General features: G+C 40.0%; 1 protein-coding gene across 2 annotated transcripts in view; it reads right to left on the minus strand.

Annotated features, from left to right (window-relative positions):
- Positions 1-22,627, minus strand: part of LOC122790962 (histo-blood group ABO system transferase-like) — a 515,753-nt gene that overhangs the window by 257,163 nt on the left and 235,963 nt on the right. Inside the window, exon 4 of one of the 2 annotated variants that reach the window (XM_044058682.1) lies at positions 7,753-7,800. The exons of the other annotated variant lie outside the window; for it this stretch is intronic. Coding sequence (XP_043914617.1) covers positions 7,753-7,800 — 48 coding nt within the window. The remainder of the gene's footprint in view (positions 1-7,752; positions 7,801-22,627) is intronic. 2 annotated transcript variants of the gene reach the window in all.

Consider the following 22,627-nt stretch of genomic DNA (forward strand, 5'->3'; position numbering starts at 1 on the left):
GCTTTTTTAAAAATGTATTTTTCATCAATGGGTAATACTCTGACTTATGTCGATAGAGTTCATACTAGATGTGGCTAGAACAGTCTCGTACTGTTATCGTTAACTAGGTCTTCGCTAAAGATATTTGTGTCCAAATGTTTAATCATCCTACTAAGGTTTTAGTTTTTGATCTATAATTCAGGAACCCAGATAACTTTAATGTATTAATATCGTGGTTAGGATTATATTTGAAACTTTTGGGCTATTGCTTAGGTAGCTTTGGAGTTACCAGTCTGTTAAGGAAGTGAGTTCCCTAGTTAAGGGTTATCCATTATGCTTGAGGAAAGAGGGAAGTGGGTTATGGGATAAAGTTATTACTTCGTTGTTTATTAATGGTCAATGTTATTAAATTCATGAGGAAAGTTTAGGGGTTTATGGGTTATAAAAATTGGCTAGCTTTCTCTAGGCTCTTATGGATGTTTATCATGGTGGAGAGTGTGCGAGTTATTACGGGATATTAGGAAACAATTGGATTTACCTATTATAGGATTTCTGGCCTTAAACAGAGCCCAATGCTGAGTCGTTAGAACATTTGATTGTTACAGGTCGGGATTGAAAATGAAGATAAGAATGTAAATGATAATATTAATTAAAAATAAAACTAGAAATGATAAAAATAAATATAAAATTAGAAATTCCAAATAGTGAAATATCATGGAGGAGCATCCTGTAATGTTACTGACTTTCTTGAATTAAGACATGGCCTAAAACGTAAACCTTAAAGTGGTCAAACATCCTAGATGAGTGTCTTCTTACAGATTCTCTTTGTGAAAAGGGAAAATTGACTTAATTCTAGGGGCTAAGCACAACCGGTTTTAATGAAGTCTAAAGACGGTGTTATTATGACATTTAAAAGTCCTACAAATGTATTTAAAAACGCATAGTGTGGTCTATGTAATGGTGTTTATGTCAGTTATGAAGTTATGGTTGTTGGTATTGTTGAAGCAGCACTAAGACAAATAAATAAGAAATGTTCCTGTTAGTCTTGAGTCGAGAATAACTCTTCAGGATGTGCAAAGTATTTTTCATTATTATAGTCAAATAAACCACAGCGCTGAGAGACTGGCCTTCACAAAATTTTCCAAATGAGTCTCAAAGAACAAAGGAGAATAACACTACATATTTACGTTTTCTTACAAATTTCATATAACACAGCTTTTAACAAATAATACAACTTTAAAATAATTTGTGCCCTCGTGTTTCTGGCTTAGAACCTCACGTAAACACTTAACTGTCTTTATATGTCTTTTTAAAATACAGACCACTTGGCCTAACAATCTGCCTTTTGACCTTGTAGCATTCAGTACCACTATCTTACAAACATTTTTTTCAATGATTCATTTCCCAGCCTGAGAAGGCCAGCGCTTACAAAAGATTCTTGCCACATTGCTTTCTTTCATCCCTCCATTACATTCTGAAACCAGATTCTTTTGAACAAAGTAACGTCATCCTTCCGCACTTACTTTGCCTTTAATTTTCTGTCAGTACACTATAATGTGATATATGAAGAGAATGCAGTTGTAAGGCATTTCATGTGAAACTGTATTCTGTATAATCACGCATATATATTACAATATAATTTCAACATAAACATATTATAAACATTTTATTTGACTTATTTGTGAAGAAACTTCAAATGAATATGCATTTTTGTGAAGAATAATCATGAGGCGATATATTTTTTCTATAACAGTATGAAATAGGGGTTGTCTGTTGGCTTGCAATCTAACAAACTTCTTAATGCTGTTGTGAAGGTGAAACCATGTCCTAATAAAAAAATTTTTCCTCCAGTGTTATTTGCAGTTTTAAAGTGGCAGAAATAAGTCAGCAATGGTTGAGGGTGAGTGTGATCCTCTTAAATGGGCAATTAGTACAGGAATACCATAAAAGTACAAAATTATTTATTAGTAAGCAAAACAAAACTTAAAACAATGTTTTGTTTAAGGGGTAAAGGACCTAATTGGCTATAACTAAAACTGTATTATTTTCAACAATGTTTCTTGACAGATATGGTTACGTTCTCTCATCCTAACCTAGCACATTATATTCTACCATGTAGAAAACTCAAGGCTGAATAATTAGATTCAGAATTTTTGAAATAGCAAGTGAAATGAGAATTATTTTCTCAGAGGTTGCATTTAACAACATAAAGTGCTTGACCAACATTATGGGGCAATAAGAAAGCTGTCAGGTAAAATATATTTACTGAGTGAAAAGATAATTGTGTCCACATGTTTAATCATACTGGCTTTCTCATTACAACATGGAGCACATTCTACAAAACAAATGTGCTAAAGCAGCCCTGTGGTGTACAGGGATAGACCCCTTACTGTGCATCTGATGAGAGGTGTTTGAATAGCAGCATAGCTGCTTCCTGGACTACACAGGAAAAGATAAGTGAGACTGGTTGATGGCTTGCCCATTATAGGAGGAGGAAGGCAGCCTAGGCTCACTGCAATAGCAGAGTTAAGAGCATGGAAAGCTGCATGCTGCAAGTGATATACCACTTGATTGGGATGTTTCATGTCTGTGGAAGCATGCATGCAGCACACACTGCCTGAAAGCAAACACAGAGCTCATACGACTGCAGCAGAGTGGTAGAAGGGTTGGGTTGGGACAGACTGTCTGGCAGTAATAATATGACATTGTAGCAGTGTTGAAACCACAAGACACAGTGAAATGCCACTTGTAAAACCACAGTAAAAACATGAACTTCACTGTAAACAAGATCACAGATCCAAAAACATCATGAAACTGTCAGCTACAATAAAAAAGCCTTTATTCCACAGTAATAGTAAGAACTGGTTAAGTGCTTTCATCTACAGATAGTAGACTTCCTCAGAAAACTCTACAATTAAAAAAGATGGCTTTAAATACATAAATTCCTCCAATCACATTACATGATTAATTGTAGTCAACTGTCATTTAAAGTGCTCAATGCAGTAATAACTTATATATACATTTCTCTGTATACAATACTGCTAAAATCCAATAAAATCACTTACTCATAAAATATGCATCTAATGTAAATATTTTTTCACTAATTTATTTTTGCTTCTAATACTGGTTTAATGGAAATGCTTTCATTAATACCAGGATAAACAGCTGCATTTAACAATACCTGCCATTTTATCTCCTTCTCACCCAGTTTTACCTTTATGTTTCCACCCCTAGGGTTTGATTTTACTTGCTCTAAAATGGCAAACTTAAAACTATCACAACTTGGGCTTCTGACTAAATGTCTATACAGTGCATTTTTTTGTGTATTTCTTACTTATGCAGTAAAAGTGGTCATAAATCTGATTTCTTAAACATCTGTCGGTTTTTCCCACATAGTAACAAGGACATCTGATACATTTAGCCAGATATATTACATGTTGGGTCCGACAGTTACCCTTCTTAAATCTAATCCCAGTTTGGTTAACATCCCCCAATGTTAAGCTCCTGTCTTCCAGTAAAGCAAAGCATTGGTTACATTTTCCATACTTACTAGTACCTCCTACCACACCCTTCTCATTGTTGACTATAAGACCACCTTCAAATTTGCTTTTTAAATTCCAACCTGTCTTAAATACAAATAATGGCTTTTCCCCTAGTTTCTCCGCTACCATAGCATCACTTCTCAAAATATTCCAATTCTTACCTATAATTTCTTGTACGTCTTTACTCTGTTTACTATACTGTACTATACATGCTCTTCTGTAATTCTTAATGGGTTCACTCGTAATCAATCCGCTAGGGGCATTGAAATTTGTTACACATAATAAGGGTACATATTTTTTGCCCCATTCTTTCTGGACATAACTACTGATATTACTTATGAGTCTAGAGGGGTAACTGTCTTCTAAACATCTCACTGATGTTTTTTAACTCCTGCACCATTTCATGATAGTCAGATGTCATACGTGCTGCACAGATGTACTGTCCTTTAAAAATGCTCCGCTTCTGCCCCATGGGATGGCAACTTGAATACTCTAGATAGGCATTACTAAAAGTATCTTTTCTATAGATCTTAGATTTAAACCCTGCTGCAGTTGAATAAATGTAAGTGTCCAAATATGAAATTCCTACTTTACTAAAGCTATGGGTAAACTTAAGATACTCACTAGCCATGTTGAAGTCATTAATAAAAATGTCCATCACCTCTATAGTGCCACTCCATAAAATAAAAATCGGATTTATGACCACTTTTACTGCATAAGTACGAAAGACACAAAAAATGCACTGTATAGACATTTAGTCGGAAGCCCAAGTTGTGATAGTTTTAAGTTTGCCATTTTAGAGCAAGCAAAATCAAACCCTAGAGGTGGAAACATAAAGGTAAAACGGGGTGAGAAGGAGATAAAATGGCAGATATTGTTAAATGCAACTGTTTACCTGGTATTAATGAAAGCATTTCCATTAAACCAGTATTAGAAGCAAAAATAAATTAGTGAAAAAGTATTTACATTAGATGCATATTTTATGAGTAAGTGATTTTAGTGGATTTTAGCAGTATTGTATACGGAGAAATGTATATATAAGTTATTACTGCACTGAGCACTTTAAATGACAATTGACTACAATTAATCATGTAATCTGATTGGAGGAATGTATGTATTTAAACCCAGCTTTTTTAATTGTAGAGTGTTCTGAGGAAGTCTACTACCTGTAGATGAAAGCGCTTAACCAGTTCTTACTATTACTGTGGAATAAAGGCTTTTTATCGTAGCTGACAGTTTCATGATAATTGTAGCAGTGTCGTCAATGTCCTCACTGGCCCAGGACATCAGCTGGGTTAAGCTCAGGGGAGGCTATAAGGCAGGTCTGCAAAGCTCTCAATCTCTTAGCACAAAAAATCTAGACAATGCCATAAAGTATGGGGGGAACAAAGCTCCAAAAATAGGGAACATTTTTAAATATTACCCTTATAAACTTAGAAAGTTGCTAGAATAAAAGGTTGTGTGCTACTATGCATTTTCTGAAGGATAAGAGGTCTGAAACTCAAATGCCCGTCATTATACAGAGAATTCAACCTCATTGATTTGCAACAAAAATCCAGAAAATCACAAATTTTATGATCGACAGATCAAAAATACTAGGCAAAAATCTGACAGCTGAGAGGTATGCAGATTTAGCAGACATTGTAAATGAGAGGAGAGGAGATGGTGGCAGCTGACATTCAGCTGCAAGGAGGAAAAATAGCTGTGTTATTAAAAGAAATGAAATGATTGCCCTCTTTCCTTACCACATCTCTTTTTACCTTGTTCACCTGTTCCAAGCTGCAGGGTGCAGCATTCTCTTTCCTGTACAGTTTCTTTCTTGAATTTTAATATGCCTTATGACTGTTTTCATACCTCTCAACTGCACAGATTTTCACAGAATGTCCAGATTTTTGCCTCATATTTTTGGTCCATTTTTCATAAAATTTTGGTTTGCTGGCAAATTATTGTCAAGTCATTAAAGATTGAAGTTAGAAAATAATGACAGACATTTGAGTTTCAGACTTCATACCCTTCAGAAAAGTTATGCTAATGCAAAACATATTATTCTATTAACTTTTTAAGTTTGTAAGAGCAATATTTAAAAATTGTCCTATTTTTGGGGCATTGTCCCACTTTTATTTATGGCTTTGTCCAGATTTCTTTCTCTAAGAGGTTGACGGGTATGGTATACATTCCTGTTCCTTGTTGTTGTTGTTGTTTGTCTTTTGGCTTTTTCCCAGTAAGGGGACACCACAGTGGAACTCCGGTCCGCTAATGATTGGCAGTAGATTTTTACAAAACGCCGCGGTACCAGCTCGACGCCCAACCTTCAATGAAGGCATGCCCATTTACGCATGCATGTCTTTCGAACACTACCCAACCACGGGGAGGACATGCAGACTCCACACAGAAGGCTCTCCCAAGCCATGCCGAGAATCGAACGGGAGAACCTCTTGCTGTGAGGTAACAACGCTACCGCCGTACCACCGCGGTATTTTGTTAATTTTTCTATTTCCATATTTTCTTCTCTAAAGGTCTCCACTGAAAGAAAACATTACAACTGGTCTATCTCAAACAGAAATAAGTAAATAATAAAAAAAAAACACAGCGCCACACTTTCTTCACAGGTGAGTCTCAAACCAATAGTTTTTCTTTGCACACATCTTCAAAAATACTTCCTTGCTGGGGCACACTGTTAATAAAATCGATGACTTTCGTGTAAAGGCACAAGATCACCTCAGATTTGCATATTTTGTTTACTACTGTAGCTAGTATGATTCATTTCCTATCAGGTAGCATTACCAGTACTAACAGACTATAAGGTACCATGTTTTTAGTGGAACCAACAACCATAAATGTTTGCTATTCTAAAAGTTTACTCTCTCTAGATGTGATTTATTCAACATTACTGAACAGAAAAAAATAGATTAAAAAAAGTAAACAATTCTGATTTGATGGTGGCCAATAAAGGACTCGATTACAAATAAATATACTTCTTCTTGATGAGGACAACAGATATTATGTTTTCTGTTATCACTGCAATGACAAACAGCACTGTTTATTCTTTTGTATCTATGTGCAACACAGCAAATAAAGCACTCTATTCTGTTTCACTGGAGACAGACAGCTCATATCTAATTAAAAAGTACGGACATCCCCCAAAATCATGTATCAGCCTGCAAAGAACACTACACATGCTTTTAGAATGACTTAACTCCTCCTGTGAACATGGCAGACTGTTCAGTGTAATTAACTTGTGTAACTATTGCTCAGATGCTGTACCTCGGGCTGCAGGAATGCCTCAGGTTTGTACTGTACTATTGTATTTTCACATGAGTTCACATAGCTTGTTGTCACGGTATGTTCAGATTCTAATATATCTTAGATGTACAGCTTACAAAGCATTACTGATTTATACAGCTGCTCAGTCTCTGCAATCCTGTCTTGTTCTGACTGCTATGTAGCTATAGCAGTTTTTCAGCAAAGTAAGGAAAGGAGGGGATAGAACACTGTCAGTCTTCATTAATTCCAGATAATGAACATTTCATACTCCCAGCAGATGATAAAAGTGATAGAGATATCTGGCCCAGAAGCATGTCCACCTGTGGTGTATTTTCAAGATAGCAGGGACTGATATCTGGGATTGCAACTGATTTAAAAGCCTTAGTAATGTCTTTCTTCACTCAGACCTCAATTAGAGCACCATACATTCTTACTGGTGATAGTGCCCAGAACCCTCCTGGACATGGGCAATCATTACTAAATTGACTAGACTATCTATGGTATTCCATTGGGATGAAGTGGCTAGGCTTGAAATGACCTCCAGGTCAACAGCCTAGTAACCTCCTATGATCTTATGAACTGCAGTCTGTCATGTCTAACCCACATCTTCAGTTGTCAGAAAGACATCAAGATTAGCTCCTGGCTGTGTTGTATCAAGAGTATCTAATGGTGTACAAAAAGGTAATAAAGATGGAGAACTCCTGAAAATGTTTCCACGTCTCCAATCCCCTGCTGCAAGCATAGCAGTAGCTCTGTGTGAAACCCGAGAATGCTCTTTGCAGTCCTGTTAGCAGTGTAAATATCCATGGAAGCAGTGCCACTCTCGATACCATAGCTTTGTCAGGCAAGAGGTATGCGTCTGCTTTATGCAAATGCAAATCTAAATAAATAAATCAATAAATAAACTATTCATATTTATCAATTAATTCTGTCTGAAAGACATTAGCTATTTGTGTGTTGATCTTACCTTTGTATTTTTATGTCTTTCTGGATATCTTCATAATTATTTTGAAGTCTATAAAAAATAAGATATAATTATAGAGATATATATTATTATACTAAGATATTTGCTACAAGCTTCACTATATATGATGCCATATTTTACTTCCTCCCCAAATATTTCCTTACTTCTCAAAAAAATAAACTTTTTTATATGAACAGTATAGCAGCTCAATTGCTTCTGTAATCTAAGAATGTTGTATGAGAGAAAACAATCTAGCTGGTCTGTTACACAAACTCTGAGGACTGTTAAGTGTGGCACAATCTCTTATCAGACATTTTGGCAAACCAACAGATAAACATCCTTGAAATTTCTTTTAAAACACTTGCAACCTCAGAATCAGGGACTGGACCCAGAAGCCCAATAGTTACAATCGGCTCTGTGGAAACTGCATCCTGGAGTAATAAATACGGTTACTTTGAAATAATGGCAGCGTCCACACTCCACTGATCTCAAACGAGAAAGGCTAGATTAGCCACTGACCAATCATGCATAATAACGTAATTCTACATGTAAAATGTGACCTCAACACCTCTCATCCCTCCCACATAGATCTCGTATTAACAGACAAACTTTCTCTTATCTCAAACATCACCATCCACACACCATTTTTCAGTGACCACTGCCCTCTCCATTTCCAAAGCCATCATCCATGTATGAATATACACCCAACACTCATATCTTTCAGAAATATTTCACAGCCTAACATTAACAAACTTAAATCCATCCTTTGCTCATTGGACTCATGACCAGTTTAATCAACTGCTACAAAACTCTAAACTTACTAACAGACCTGCAAAACCTTCTGCTTCCGAGTAATCCAAAAACTATACAAACCAAAGATTAATAATTAGTTAATGTATGAGCTTACATCTTTTCTACAGCTGAGAAACAGGGCATGGTGTTCCTGGAAAGCCCTTCCCACTACCTTTAAATTACAACATTACACCCTACTACCCAACCTTGCCAAGCAAGCAATATGCCATCATTGAAGTCACCTGTTGAAATCATACCAAACCTCACTGATGAAATCACAAAAAAACTTCTGGCAAGAGGTCAACTGTCTTACAGGATGGGATAATCTTTTTATGAATTTCACATCCTCTAAATGTACGGCCTCTGATGTCCCATCCCTTAGTGTAGCCAATTCCTAACTGCCTCTGCCACCACACATCCATACATCCCTCCTTTATACTTCAGTACTTTCACATCAAAGGACATCCAAACTCTTCTTGAACAGATTAAACTTGTCAGCCCTGCTGGTACAGATAACTTTCACCTACAGCCTTTTTATCATCACAGAGACAATATCAGAACCCCACTGAAACACATCTACTGCCTGTGTAGTGCACTTAACAGTATGCTGAATACCTGGAAAATGCCATTGTAAAACCTCTGCCTAAGAAAACCAATCCCCACACTATTCTGGAAAAATTGCTTTACTTGCAACTTAATAAATCAACCAATATTTTTGGTCTTCTCACAGTACTTTCACAGCTATCTGGACACTTGCCGACAACCTTCTTCTTAGAATGGACAAAGGTGTAATTACTGCAACCATTTTTATTGACCTCACCACAGCCTTTGGTCCTGCTAATCACAGAATTCCCCTAGACCATCTCACTGAAATAGGAATTAGTGATGACACACTGCTCTAGTTCAAAAAGTGCTTCTCTCATCACAACATCTCTGCGAATTTCATTTTATCAACTTCTCCATCAAACCTTTTGCAGAAAGGTGCCCCCTAAGGTTCTAATCTGACACTTCTGCTGTTTTCCATCTGCATTAACAAGCTCCCTCTTGATACCAAATCTTCCTCTCTAGCTTTATGTTGATAGCATGGTCCTATTCTGCTCTAACCATGGTCTCTCTTTCTCCCTCTCTTTATATCTCCTCTGAACTTCAGACTGATTTTCAAGCTCTTATTCAGTGGGTCATTGATAAACAATTATTGCTTAACTCCTCTAAAACAAACAGAATGTTTTTTGGTACTAGGCAAAACTTTATACATCTATCTCCTGACCTCTACAAATCATTGATCACCTGAGTAACACCAGTGAAAAAAAAGCACTACATTTAAATACCTGGGGATTAGATTACACCCCTTCCTAAACTTCCATTTCCACTTCCACGACTACTCACACAAAAAAAAACTCTCTATGCTATTCTAGGCTAATAGAACGATCCCCTTTCTGTTCATACCCTTTAGAAATGCCATAAATAAAGAAACCTAGTGTTTCAGCAAGAATATGGTCTCCTTCTCATCGGTGCAGTGACTAAAAGAAATGCAAACTATCCCAAATGCTATATGCAGGTTTATACTTCTCTCTCCAGGGAATGAACATCACTGCAAAACCACTAAAGAAAGCTAACTGGCTATCTGTAAAACAAGATGCTGTGTTTCTACTCACCGCTCAGCTGATTAAACTTAACAAGAATGAGACCCCCCCCCCAGCCTCCAACCTGATCAGGGATGCACCAACATACAACCTTAGAATATTTAATGACCCTCAGAACTATACTTCAGTGTATACACTATGCCTTCTCAGCCCTCAGTCCCAAACCGTGGGAATCTCTCCCCTCTTTCTTCAAGATCATTTCTCTTACCTCATCTTCCAGTCAGTATTAAAAGTACATTACAAGATTCAAGGAAAATGCAACTGCTCTGTCTCTGGTCTTATAACTTAACCTCTTCCTATCCTCCTTCCCTCTACATAGGTTTGTACTAAGCTAACTGCCCTTGCGAGCCATTGTAAGCCTAGCCAATTATCCCTTGTGAGACTCAAACCCTGCACCTTGTGTTTGTAAGGCAAACACCTTAACCATTAGGCCACCCTCCCAACATAGCCTGCTTTGACTCTACCTTTCATTGAGATTCTTTCAACATACCAGGTCTGATACTCATTCCATTTTTGTTAGTAACCCAGTATACAATGTCATGTATCTGCTGTCTTTATATCCCAAGCCAACTCTGTTAATCACTCTGTGTATAATACATGTATACATTGCACTTTTTGTTACTCACTGCATATACAATGTTATATAACTGTTGTGTTTTCCCTCGGCTGAAACAGAAAATAGGTCCAGTGTAACAAAAACTTGATGACTTCTTTATCTTCCATGCCACCCATTCCTCTCCTTCCTGAGCTGCTGGAGCCCCCATTATTTCACTGAACACATCTACTTTTGTTCCAGCCAACTTCCTTGTCTTCAGCCTGGCCTCTGTTGGCCTTAGATCCTTTTCAGGCCACTGCTTACAAATGATTGCGACCACCAGTGGATGAGCTGACTGTTTCACTGGGGGATGCTCTTTCTTTACCAGGAGGAAGTCTACCTGAATTTTATTTTTCCCACTCTTGTATGTGAACTTGTGGCTGCATTTGGTGGTAAACCATGGACTGGTCATTATCTGTCCATTTGTCAGAGAGATGTCTAGAATGGCATTGCCTTCTTTATTTCTTTTGCCCCACAGAGGTGGACCCAAGCAGTCCTCATACTCTGTATAACAATTCAGGTTTCTCATTAATAAACACCAACTCATGTTGTACTAGGTGCTGCAACTACTGCCTGAATGCACTGTTTTCCTTGCTATCCCAGCCCTGCTCTGGGGCACAGGGTAAGATTATGAATGTTGCCCTATCTTTCACTGAACTCTGACAGCCATGTGTTGACCATTAATTCCAATAACATCCCTCACTTTCTTTAGAAAAGACTGGCCCTCACCACAATTCCTGCACCATTTCTAGTCTGTCCTCCACCCTGAGTAGTAGACTGTGGCTTTTCTGCATTGTCTTTCCATCTTCATATTGGGTACAAAGGATGCCTAGCCTCCTCCATAGCATCATGTCATCCACTTGTCAACTAATCCTGTCAATGATCCTACATTTTTTTTTGTTCCCTGGAACCTCAAGTTTACTGGCTCAGCTCCCAGTCCTCAATGTCCATGCTGCATCTATGGCTACTAATCAACCCCTCAACTTACTCCATTATCGCTGGGGCCATAGTATATCCTGAGAGTGTTCTGGGGGCCTGGCTCATCTGTGCTTCCATTTGGGGGTATATTTTTTATTACTTAGCCACTCCCTTTCCCCTGACTTCATGCTCATTGGTTACATCTGAAGGCACCTCCCCTCTTTGGACCACACCATCCCCTTAGGAATTGCAGCAATGAGTGCATTCCTACCTTGGGGTCAAGGATCCTATATTGAGGGTAGCAATCCTTAGTTCAAATTTAGCAAGATGATTGGTTTTATGTACAACATTTGCTCAACAAAACTATCCATAGTAACAGTTCAGGCAACTGGTCAATGGCCAGCCAGTAGCTTATTGAAACAAGGCTGCTGGGCTTTATGGCAGTTTCATACTGACTAATAGAGGCACATGAACCTCTTTAATTGTTATCATGGATTTCTGGCATAGGTTGGGTCCTCAACTCACTTATCACCAGGAAACACCCATGCCATACCATTAGTTAACCTGACCAAATCCTCTAGAACTGATTTTTGCACCTTTGCGTGGCTAGTCCTGGCAGAATGTGCAGTGTGTAATCTACAGGATACTGTTCACCTCAGCTAGTGCCTAAAGTGGTTGTTCTATACAACTCTTCCTCCAGTACTCATCACCTGGTACCTCTGCTGCTGCCCATGAATCCACTGAGTTTTGGGTGAGTTTGAGATGGAAACACCTAGCATGTTATGAAAGGAGAGAGGAACCCCAGAAAAACACAGAGAAAATATGCAAATTTCACACAGGCATCGGCTGGGGGACAAGACTGAACTTTGCACCTGAGAGGCAAAGACCGTACCCATTACACTAACTATACATCTCTGACCCATTAATTATAAAGTCTAATAAGCCAAAGCCAAATGTCTGACTTCTCATTCAACAATGTTTATTTCTTATGTCTGCTAAAAGTGCACGTTTATTTGTTTAGCCAATGGTTACCAGGTACAGATATGTGAGTATACCTGCCTGTTTTCAGGATAGATTTGATTATTTAAGCTGCAAGTGAAGTGTTCTTGGAATTCAGTAAAGGTCTGCCAGATGTACTTCTGAGATCATATCTGAAGCAGCCTACAGATCAAAGACTTACCCAACTTTAATAAGAATAAGTATAATAGTGAAACCTACATCATTACTGTGGCTTTACCCTTTCTCATGTGCTCATGTGAATAGTCTCAAGAAACTGTAAAATGTAACAACCAGCTATACAGTCAGTAAAAGAAAAAATAAAGTTCTAAGGATGACTTCCTGTTTTCTGTCATTACCACTGCAGGCACTAACCATTTATGTTTGGTGAGGATGACTTCCTGTTTACTGTCATTACCACTGCTGGCACTAACCACTTATGTTCAGTAAGGATGGCTTCTTGTTCTCTGTCATTACCGCTGATGACACTAATCATTTATGATTGGTGAGGATGACTTCCTGTCTTCTGTCATTACCGCTGCTGGCACTAACCATTTATGTTCGGTGAAGATGACTTCCTGTTCTCTGTCATTACCACTGCTGGCAGTAACCATTTATGTTCGGCGAGGATGACTTCCTGTTCTCTGTCATTACCACTGCTGGCACTAACCACTTATGTTCAGTAAGGAAGACTTCTTGTTCTATGTCATTACCGGTGATGGCACAAATCATTTATGTTCAGTGAGGATGACTTCCTGTTTTCTGTCATTACCGCCAATGGCACTAACCATTTATTTTCGGTGAGGATGACTTCCTGTCTTCTGTCATTACCGCTGCTGGCACTAACCATTTATGCTCAGCAGTGGCTCTAGGTTCCTTTTCTTACTGAGGCATAATATGACCATAATAGCTAGCTGGTGGGGCACATGAAGAGCCCCCCCCCAAAGACTATTATGTACATAGACAATGATTTTTTAAATCTGTTTGTTAAACAGGTAAGTCCAGTGGATAAAGCGTTTCTTTTTAGGAGCAAGCCAGGAGCAATGTCTGGTTAAGTGACTTGCACAGAGTTGCAGAGTAGGCAATCAGAGACAGAAAGAGTCAAACCCTGTACCCTTAACTACAGGAAGCAGAAAGAGTCAAACCATGTACCCTTAACTACAGGAAGCAGAAAGAGTCAAACCATGTACCCTTAACTACAGGAAGCAGAAAGAGTCAAACAATGTACCCTTAACTATAGGAAGCAGAAAGAGTCAAACCATGTACCCTTAACTACAGGAAGCAGAAAGAGTCAAACCATGTACCCTTAACTACAGGAAGCAGAAAGAGTCAAACCATGTACCCTTAACTACAGGAAGCAGCTCATTAACAACTCAAAGTCCTAATACTCAGGCAGTAATGCCAGGCAGGGTGTATGTTACTGGGGAAATAATGCCCACCTAGGGATGTTGTGAGGCCTAGTGCTACAGGAGGAGGGCCTCTACATCCCTGGAAGGGTGTCACTTCCCTAATTACACACAACCTAGAGAATAGGCAAGCTATTAAATAGTTTTGTATTTTTATTATTACTGTATACTTTATTTTTTAATGGAAAATAGTTGTTCTGCCTAAATGTTCAAGCTTATTACAACATATTTAAATGCTGTTGGAGTTTACACGCAAAATATAACTAAGTATTTGAAGTATACACACACAAATTCAGAAGCACAGACAGACTCATACATAAGCCATATACAGACACACACAAACACACATACACACACACACACACACACACACACACACACACACACACACACACACGCGCGCGCGCGCAAGTATCTAGCACTTAAAGCCATACAGCCACTTAATTGAGTGAATACACATCGAAAACAAAAAAAACATAGCATGCAAGGCGTTGTAACACCCCCGTCTCTTAACTGTCCCTGATTTTGATGTATAGTTCTGCTCTTTACCTCAGTAGAATATTTAATTTGCTGGTAAATCAGGGAGGATTAAACTTCACTAATAATGCTGGACATTAATAGTTTCATACTTCTCATTTTTAGAAAATGGGTGCCGATTAACTGCCTTCTGCAGTCAAAATATGCTGACGCTACTCTGTCTCTCTCTCTCACACCTGGTATCTTTCTCCCTCATTCAAATGTGCATAAACAGAAACACACACACACACACACACACACACACACACACACACACACACACACACACACACACACACACACACACACACACACACTTTTATTTTTTTTTTTACTTTTTTTTTTGTTTTACACTCGCTAAACAGCAAAACAAGCAAGTGTATTCTGCTGTGGGAAGTATATACTGATACCACTGCCCACAGATCTTATCTGATTTTCTGCCAGGAAAAAAGAGAATATTTATTTATTTATTTACTGACAACTAACTACCAGGAAGGTCTGACTGGTTAAGAGCCCATTTGCAACAGACACCCAGGGAGAAAAGCTCCAATGCACTACAAATAAGAAAAAAGATCACCAAATCTCAGTAATGAAATTCAATCTGGAGCTTTCAGACACTAAACAACTTCCCACCACCCACCAAGCCACAGCAATGATTACTTCCCACCACCCACCAAGCCACAGCAATGAATAATTCCCAATGCCCACCAAGCCACAGCAATAATTACTTACCACTGCCCACCAAGCCACAGCAATGATTACTTCCCACCGCCCACCAAGCCAGAGCAATGATTACTTCCCACCACCAAGCCACATCAATGATTACTTCCCACCACCTACCAAGCCATATTAATGATTACTTCCCACCAGCCACCAAGCCACAGCAATGATTACTTTAACGTGTGCATAATCAGCATCAGTCTGCTATTTGCTTCCTTCCACTGACTGATTCAAATTACTTTTAGGGTCCGATTCCAAAAGAGTTGCTCTCATTGTCTAAGTGACATACGTCTGTATAAGCCCTGTGTATTAACAGGCATGCTACAGGAGCCAGATTCCAAAACACATGCTCTCAGTGTAAGTGGTCATTTACACTAAGAGTAAGTAATTTGGAATTGGGCCCTTAAATTTCCATCTCCAAAATGTGGAACACTACTTTTTCACTGTGTGGAACCAATGGGCAAAATGTGGAACACAGGAACACTAACAGCTTCATCTAGGAAGTTCACAACATGGTTCATTACTGCCTCTTCACACTTATTAAAAAATTGTTATGGTAAACTGATACAATTCAACATTATTCACTATGGCTGTCTGTTAAAAAAATTATAGATCAGGGTGAAAATGCCATAATCTGTGATTACCAAAAATGGTAAAAAATAGCCAAATAAATGTGTGCTGCTGCATGGTGCTACTCATAATGATACATTCTCGGCTACTCCTGATTTTGCAGAATGTCTCTGATTTTGCCTCATATTTTTATCTTGTCACTGATTTTCTGGGAAATCACTAAGGATTACAGATGTGTCAATAATGTCAAACGTTAAGGTGTCAGACTTCTTTTTGTTCAGAAAAGGCACATTGCTGAAAACCTGCCATTCAACTGACATTTTAAGTGAAGTTAGAATAAAATGTAAAATTTTTCCCCAATTTTGTTTCAACATTATTTTTTGGGTATGTCCATAATTCTTGAGCAAAGAAGTTATTTGACTTATACAGAACCATATGTTTCAAATGTAACCTGATTCTGCAAAACATTTCTGATTTTGCATCACATTTTTGTGCTGTATTGGTAAATCATTGACGACAGACAAGTTGTTAAAACCAGATGTTACAGTGCTGTACTTCTTATTGTTAAGAAAATGTATGACAATGAAAAAATGTTGTTATGTTAACCTTTTAGATGAATTACAGTGATATTTAAAAAAATCTCCACAATTTTACCCCCAATTATTTTTGCCTATGTCCAGAATTCTAGAACAAAGTTGTGAGGCATAATCTCCCCACGTTGACTGCGGTAAAAGTAAATAAAAAAAAATGTATACTTTCCTATGGGTAGGGCACCTACACTACTCACAGTTTCATCTGGCTTCTTGCCACAATTTAAAATAAAAAGACTTTCATACTTGCAAAGGAAAAAAATCTTCCCCGAAACTACATTTCTGCACTTCCACATGGTCTCTAGACTATTTAACTACAGACTGTTGAAAAAGTACTGCAGTCAGTTAACCTTGACTGCAGCTGCTTAGACTGCATAGTTCTCCATAGTCTCTAGTCATATTCATTTGTGACTACAAACTGCTAACTCAGAAAGCCCTTAATCGCAGGCGCTTAGACTGCATAGTAATTGAACATGGGTAAGCTATCCATGTCGTATCAATATGATCAGTTTTTACTGGGCCCCTCACACATATTATTTCACAAATGGAGCATGTACCCCAGGGTAACATTACCTATGTTTATGCCATTCCTGTTATTTTCATATCACATTACTTTAACCACTGTTTTATCAATACTATATTCTTCACATATCTGTATACTGAAATAAGGTACTTAAACTGTATATTTCTATGCAAGCATATAGTAGTTGCTGAATAAACTAATGCCACTATAATGCCATTCATTTCTAGACTGTTTACTGTAATAGCATGCCAGAGAAAGTACAGTTGTGTACACTTACCATAAATGTAGATGTTCGAGTGTATTCACTGGTACAGTCATCACCTGTGGGTTATCCCTGCTGTGGTAGCTGTCGGCTGGCCTGAACCAGAGTCAGTGTTTTTCTGTGTCAGCTGCTGTTGCATGCTGCCTGACATCAGGACGTCAGTGCTATAAAGGAGAGCAGCCAACACCATTACATTATTTTTTTCTTGCCCTAACCCATCAGAGGCCCAAGTAAATATGGTAAAGTTGCCCTGGTGGCTAAAAGCCACCCTTTGAAACTTATGTCTCCCTAAAAAAAGAAGATATAAGCAGGAATGAGGGTGGGAAACCAGGACTGCAACAGTGAATACACTTGAACATCCACATTTATGGTAAGTGTACACAACCATACTATGTTCTTCATGTTTCACTGTTGCAGTCATCATCTGTGGAAGGATTCCCAAAGCTGAGGATGGGGATGGTTGGCTTAGTAAGATACCTGGGAATGGGTCAGCAAGCCCAGCAGAACTGCAGAGGCAAACCCTGCCCTAGCCTTAGAAAATAGAGGTAGGTGGTAATGCTTGGCAAACGTATGGACAGAAGTCCAGCTGGCAGCTTCCAGGATGAGCCTGGTGGGAACTCCTCTGAGAAATGCTGTGGAAATGGAGGCTGCCCTAGTGGAATGGGTTCTAATAGACTTGGGGGGGGGGGTTCCATGCAATCTGTAGCAGAAATGGATACAGTGTGATATCCAGTTTGAAATGGTTTGTTTGAAAATGGGCTTCCCCTCTGCACCTAAGGCAAAGCTGACAAGTAGTTGGTCCATTTTCCTGACAGGTTTGGTATGATCCAGATAGTACTGGAGCTGTCTGTGCACGTCTAGTGAGTGCAGAATTATCTCCCCCTTACTCTGAGGGTTAGGAAAGAAGGTGGGTAGATGTATGGCTTGGTTGAGAGTTACATTAGATACCACCTTGGGCATAAAGGAGGGATTAGTCCTGGGAGACCCTGTCTGCATGGAAGATGATGAAGGACTAAATGGTCATCAGTGCCTGAAGTTCTGAAACCCTTCTGGCTGAGGCGATGGCTAGAAGAAAAACAGTCTTCCAGGAGAGGAATCTTAGTTCTGCTGAAGCAGCAGGTTTGAAGGGTGGTAAAGTAAGTTTTTCCAAAACATAATTCAGGTCCCAGGCTGGAGTGGGTGGCCTTCTGGGAAGTCTGATATTAGAAGCCCCAATGAGGAATAGTTTAATCAAAGGATGGGAGAAAGGGGACTGCTCTATATCAAAATGAGCTGAGATGGCTGAGACATGGATTTTAATAGAGGAGAAGGAGAGGCCACTATTAAGTAGCTCCGATAGGTAGTCCAGGATAAGAGGGATGGAAGGTTATGAGGTACTGCCCCCTCTGGACTGGCTCCAGGAGCAAAATCTTTTCCATTTTCCTGTATAAGATTTTCTGGTGCTGGGCCTTCTGGCCTCTGTGATAATGTCTAGGACCTGTTTGCATAAGAGGGGCCTCTTGTTTGCCTTTAGAGTAACAGCCATACTGATAGTTTGAGAGTCTGCAAGTTTGGGTGTAGCACCCCCCCACACCTGAGCTAAGAGGTCTGAGATCAGGGGAAGCTGCCTGGGAGGCTGTAAGTTCAGGCTGTGCAGTAACGGGTACCAGTGTTGTCTTGGCCAATCTGGAGCAATGAGGATGGCTTTCGGTCTCACCTACCTTATTTTGATCAGTACCTTTGGAATAAGAGGCAGAGGAGGGAATGCGTACACAAAGAAGGTGTTCCAGGGGAAGGTCAGTGCATCCACCTTCCACACTAGGTGGTGATACTCCCTGGTACAGAATTTTTTCAGCTGATGGTTGAGGTGTGAAGCAAAGAGATCCACCTCCAGAGTCCCCCACTCCTGAGTGATCTGTAAAAAGATTTTTCTGTGGAGCTGCCATTTGTGGGGGTCCAGTAAGTTGTTTCTGCTTAAGTGGTCTGCCATGGTGTTGTTGATCCCTGGTAGGAATTGGGCTATCAGATGTAGTCCCATGGAAGAGGCTGTCAGCCATAGGTTCATGGCTAGCCTGCACAGAGGGTAAGATTGGGTCCCTCCCTGTTTGTTGATGTACCACATTACTGTGGTGTTGTCCATTTTAATAAGTAGAACCCCTGGCTTGAGATGGGGTTTGAAGGATGTCAGAGCCTTTTGTACTGACATCATTTCCTTCTGGTTGATGTGTAAGGAAAGGTGCTGGGCATCCCAAAGACCTTGGGTGCACCTGCCTTTTAGGTGAGTGCCCCGAGCTGTGTCTGAGGCATTGATAGTAATGGTCTGCCCAGTTAGGAAAGGCCCTTGTTCTGAGCTCAGGCCCTTGCCCACCAGAGAAACTCGACCCTTATGCAAGGAATCAGAGGGAGAGAGGTCTCTAGAGGCTGAGAGTGCTGACACCAAAGGTTCTTTAGGTACCACTGAAGTTTTCTCATATGAAGCCTGGCCAGAGGAATTAGAAGGATGCAAGATGCCATGTACCTCAAGGCTTGGAGGAATTTCCTGGCAGTGAGGTGAGTTCTGGAGGCCAGCTGGGTGAAATAGAGAGGCAAGAATCTCTGCTTTTTGGGGAATAGGAAGGCCATTTGGGATCCTGTGTCCAGCAGTGCTCCCAAGAAAATGATCTTTCTGGAGGGTGTTTGCTTTGATTTTTGTCTCATTGATGGTGTACCCTAAGGAGGTTAGTAGGGTTTTGACAGAGGAATCCTTGAGGAGTTTTGTTTTTGCAGTCTGCCTGAATGAGGTAATTGTCCAGATAAAGATACATTTGTATATTTTTCTGCCTGCAGAAGATTATGGCCGGGGCTAAGCATTTGGTGAATACCATGGGAGCAGTAGATAAGCCAAAAGGTAGTGCAGAGAACTGACAGTGTTGTGAGCCTGCTCTGAAGCAAAGGAATTTCCTGCAGGATTCCCTAATGGGGATGTGGAGGTAGGAATCTTTTAGATCTAGGGTTACTAGCTGGACATTTTTTTGTAAGCATAGGCAGCAGCTGCTGTAAGTTTAGCATTTTGAATTTGGGGACCACCAGGAAGGTGGTCAGAATGGATAGATCCAGGATGGGGCACAAAGTGCCCTCTTTTCTGGGAACCAGGTATAGTCTTGAATAAAAGCCTTTGCCTGTTTGATTTGAGGGGGCAGGTTCTACTGCCCTTTGGGATATGAGAGTTTGGACTTATTTCAATGCCTCTGCCCTCTGATTTGGAGGTAAGTCTGGGTACCCTATTAGAATTGGGAGTTCACTGAAGGAGAATTTGTATCCCTGAGAAATGATCTTTAAGACCCATTGGTCCTTTGTTACAGAGAGCCAATTTTCTTTGCAGATGGGGAGCCTTCCTCCTAGTTTTTGGTGAGCGAAAAGAGGGCAGAGGGGGGAGAGGGAGTCACTGAGAGTTTTTTCCATAGAGGGGTGGCTTAGAACTCCCTGCCTTTGGAGTGGGAGTGGTCCACTGTTTGGTTCTCTGCTTTCCCTGAGGTGGGACTCTGGGTGGTCTGTCCCTGAGGGCTTGCCTTGCTGCTGTCTGCTAGGTGTAGGAAAGGACCAGTGTTCTGAGGGAAAATTCCTGCTGAACCTAAGAGGTTGCACCTGAAGGAAATCTTTTACTGTTTGCATAGATTTTGCTTTGTCTTCCATCTTTTTAAGTGCCTCTTCTGCTTTTTCTCCAAACAAGCAGCCCTTACCCAAGGGTGCATCAAGTCATTTAGATTTGATATGATCCGGGAGAGGTTGTTCCTTCAACCATGCATGTCTCCTAATAACAGATCCTGACACTGCTGCCCTGCTTGAGGCTTCTAGGGCGCCATATCCACAGTGTAATGAGTGTTTAGTCACTTGAGAAGTAGAGTGCAGTAAATCTGCTAACTCTTTTGAATTGACACAGTCAGGAAATGTTGAAATCTTTTGTTTTAATAGTTCCAAAGTGTGTTGTTGATATTTTAACATGTGGAACTGACAGTTGACAGCTCTTATAGCCAAGGTTGCAGAGGTGTATAATTTTTTACCCCATCTGTCCACAGTTCTGGAGTCCTTGTCAGAAGTAGTCAGATTCTTTGTAGAACTAGCCTTAGCTCCTTTTGGTCCCTGTGTAATAACCTCTGGGTCTGCAGCAGGATTTCTCTACAGGTATTTGTGAGAATCTGGTACTCTGTAATACCTGTCAGGTTTACTGGGAGCAGGTGGGAGGGCATCAGGAATTAAGCTGGATTTCTGGAAGACATCATCAACCACCTCTAAGATAGGAGGGATGGCCAAGGGTCCGTGCTGGAGCAAGTCTAGAAACTCTCTTAGTCTTTTCTTAGACTGAGGGTAGTCCTGGGATTCCCAGTGAAACTGTTCCCTGAGGGTGTGAAGGGTTTCACCAAAGGAAAGGTCTTCTGGTGGGGAGGCAGAAGGAATGGATTCCTCTGCAGCTGAATCCTAATAAGCAGTCAGAGGTTGTTGTTCCTCTTCAAAATCTGAATAATCAGACTCCTCAGAATCCTGTTCTGTGAGCATATCAGGAGAAACGTCTCTTTTCCTTTTGGAAGTTGTGGTCTGACTACCCCTGATAAGGGAGATATGATCATCTGCCATTTTAAGCATTTGAGTTTGGGAAGGAGGAGCAAGAGTAAAGTACAGTTTTGTACCTACCATAAATGTAGATGTCCGATAGGAATGCATCTGCAGTCCTTACAAATGGGTTGTCCTGTCATCAGGCAGCCCTTCGGTCGGCCGGATTCCAAAGTCTGGGTCTGGCCTCGGCTGGTGTCGCACTTCACCCGACGTCATAGCTGCAGTTATTCGGGTATAAAGGCATCAGCCGACGCCATTTTCCTCAGTGTTTCTTGCCCCAGATGCCAGGTGCCCTCTAGGAAGGCTAAATTTGGATAAATGCAAATGATTCCAAATAGTAGAGAGCAAACAAAAAATAGGCATGTATGTACATATATACAAACAAATACACCATAATAGATTCCCCCAGCTAGCTACAAGATGGGCAAATACCCTAGGAGTACGACGGTGGGTAATCCTGACTGCAGATGCATTCCTATCGGACATCTACATTTATGGTAGGTACAAAACTGTACTATGTCCTTCAAGGATGCATCTGCAGTCCTTACAAATGGGTAGAATACCATAGCAAAACTGGGGGAGGAGGAGAAATAAAATTATGGTGTAGTTAAGATCCCTTGCAAAACAGCAGTGGCAAAACCTGCTCGGGATCTGGAGTATAAAGGTAAATTATAATGCTTGGCAAATGTATGCACGGAGCTCCAAGTAGCAGCCTCTAAAATGTCTTCGGTGGCCACTCCTCGTAGAAAAGCTGTGGTAGTGGCTGTAGCCCTTGTAG

Source organism: Protopterus annectens, chromosome 16.part0 (assembly GCF_019279795.1).
Source record: "Protopterus annectens isolate FY-2018-M chromosome 16.part0, PAN1.0, whole genome shotgun sequence".
In the NCBI taxonomy this organism is placed as follows: Eukaryota; Metazoa; Chordata; order Ceratodontiformes; family Protopteridae; genus Protopterus; species Protopterus annectens.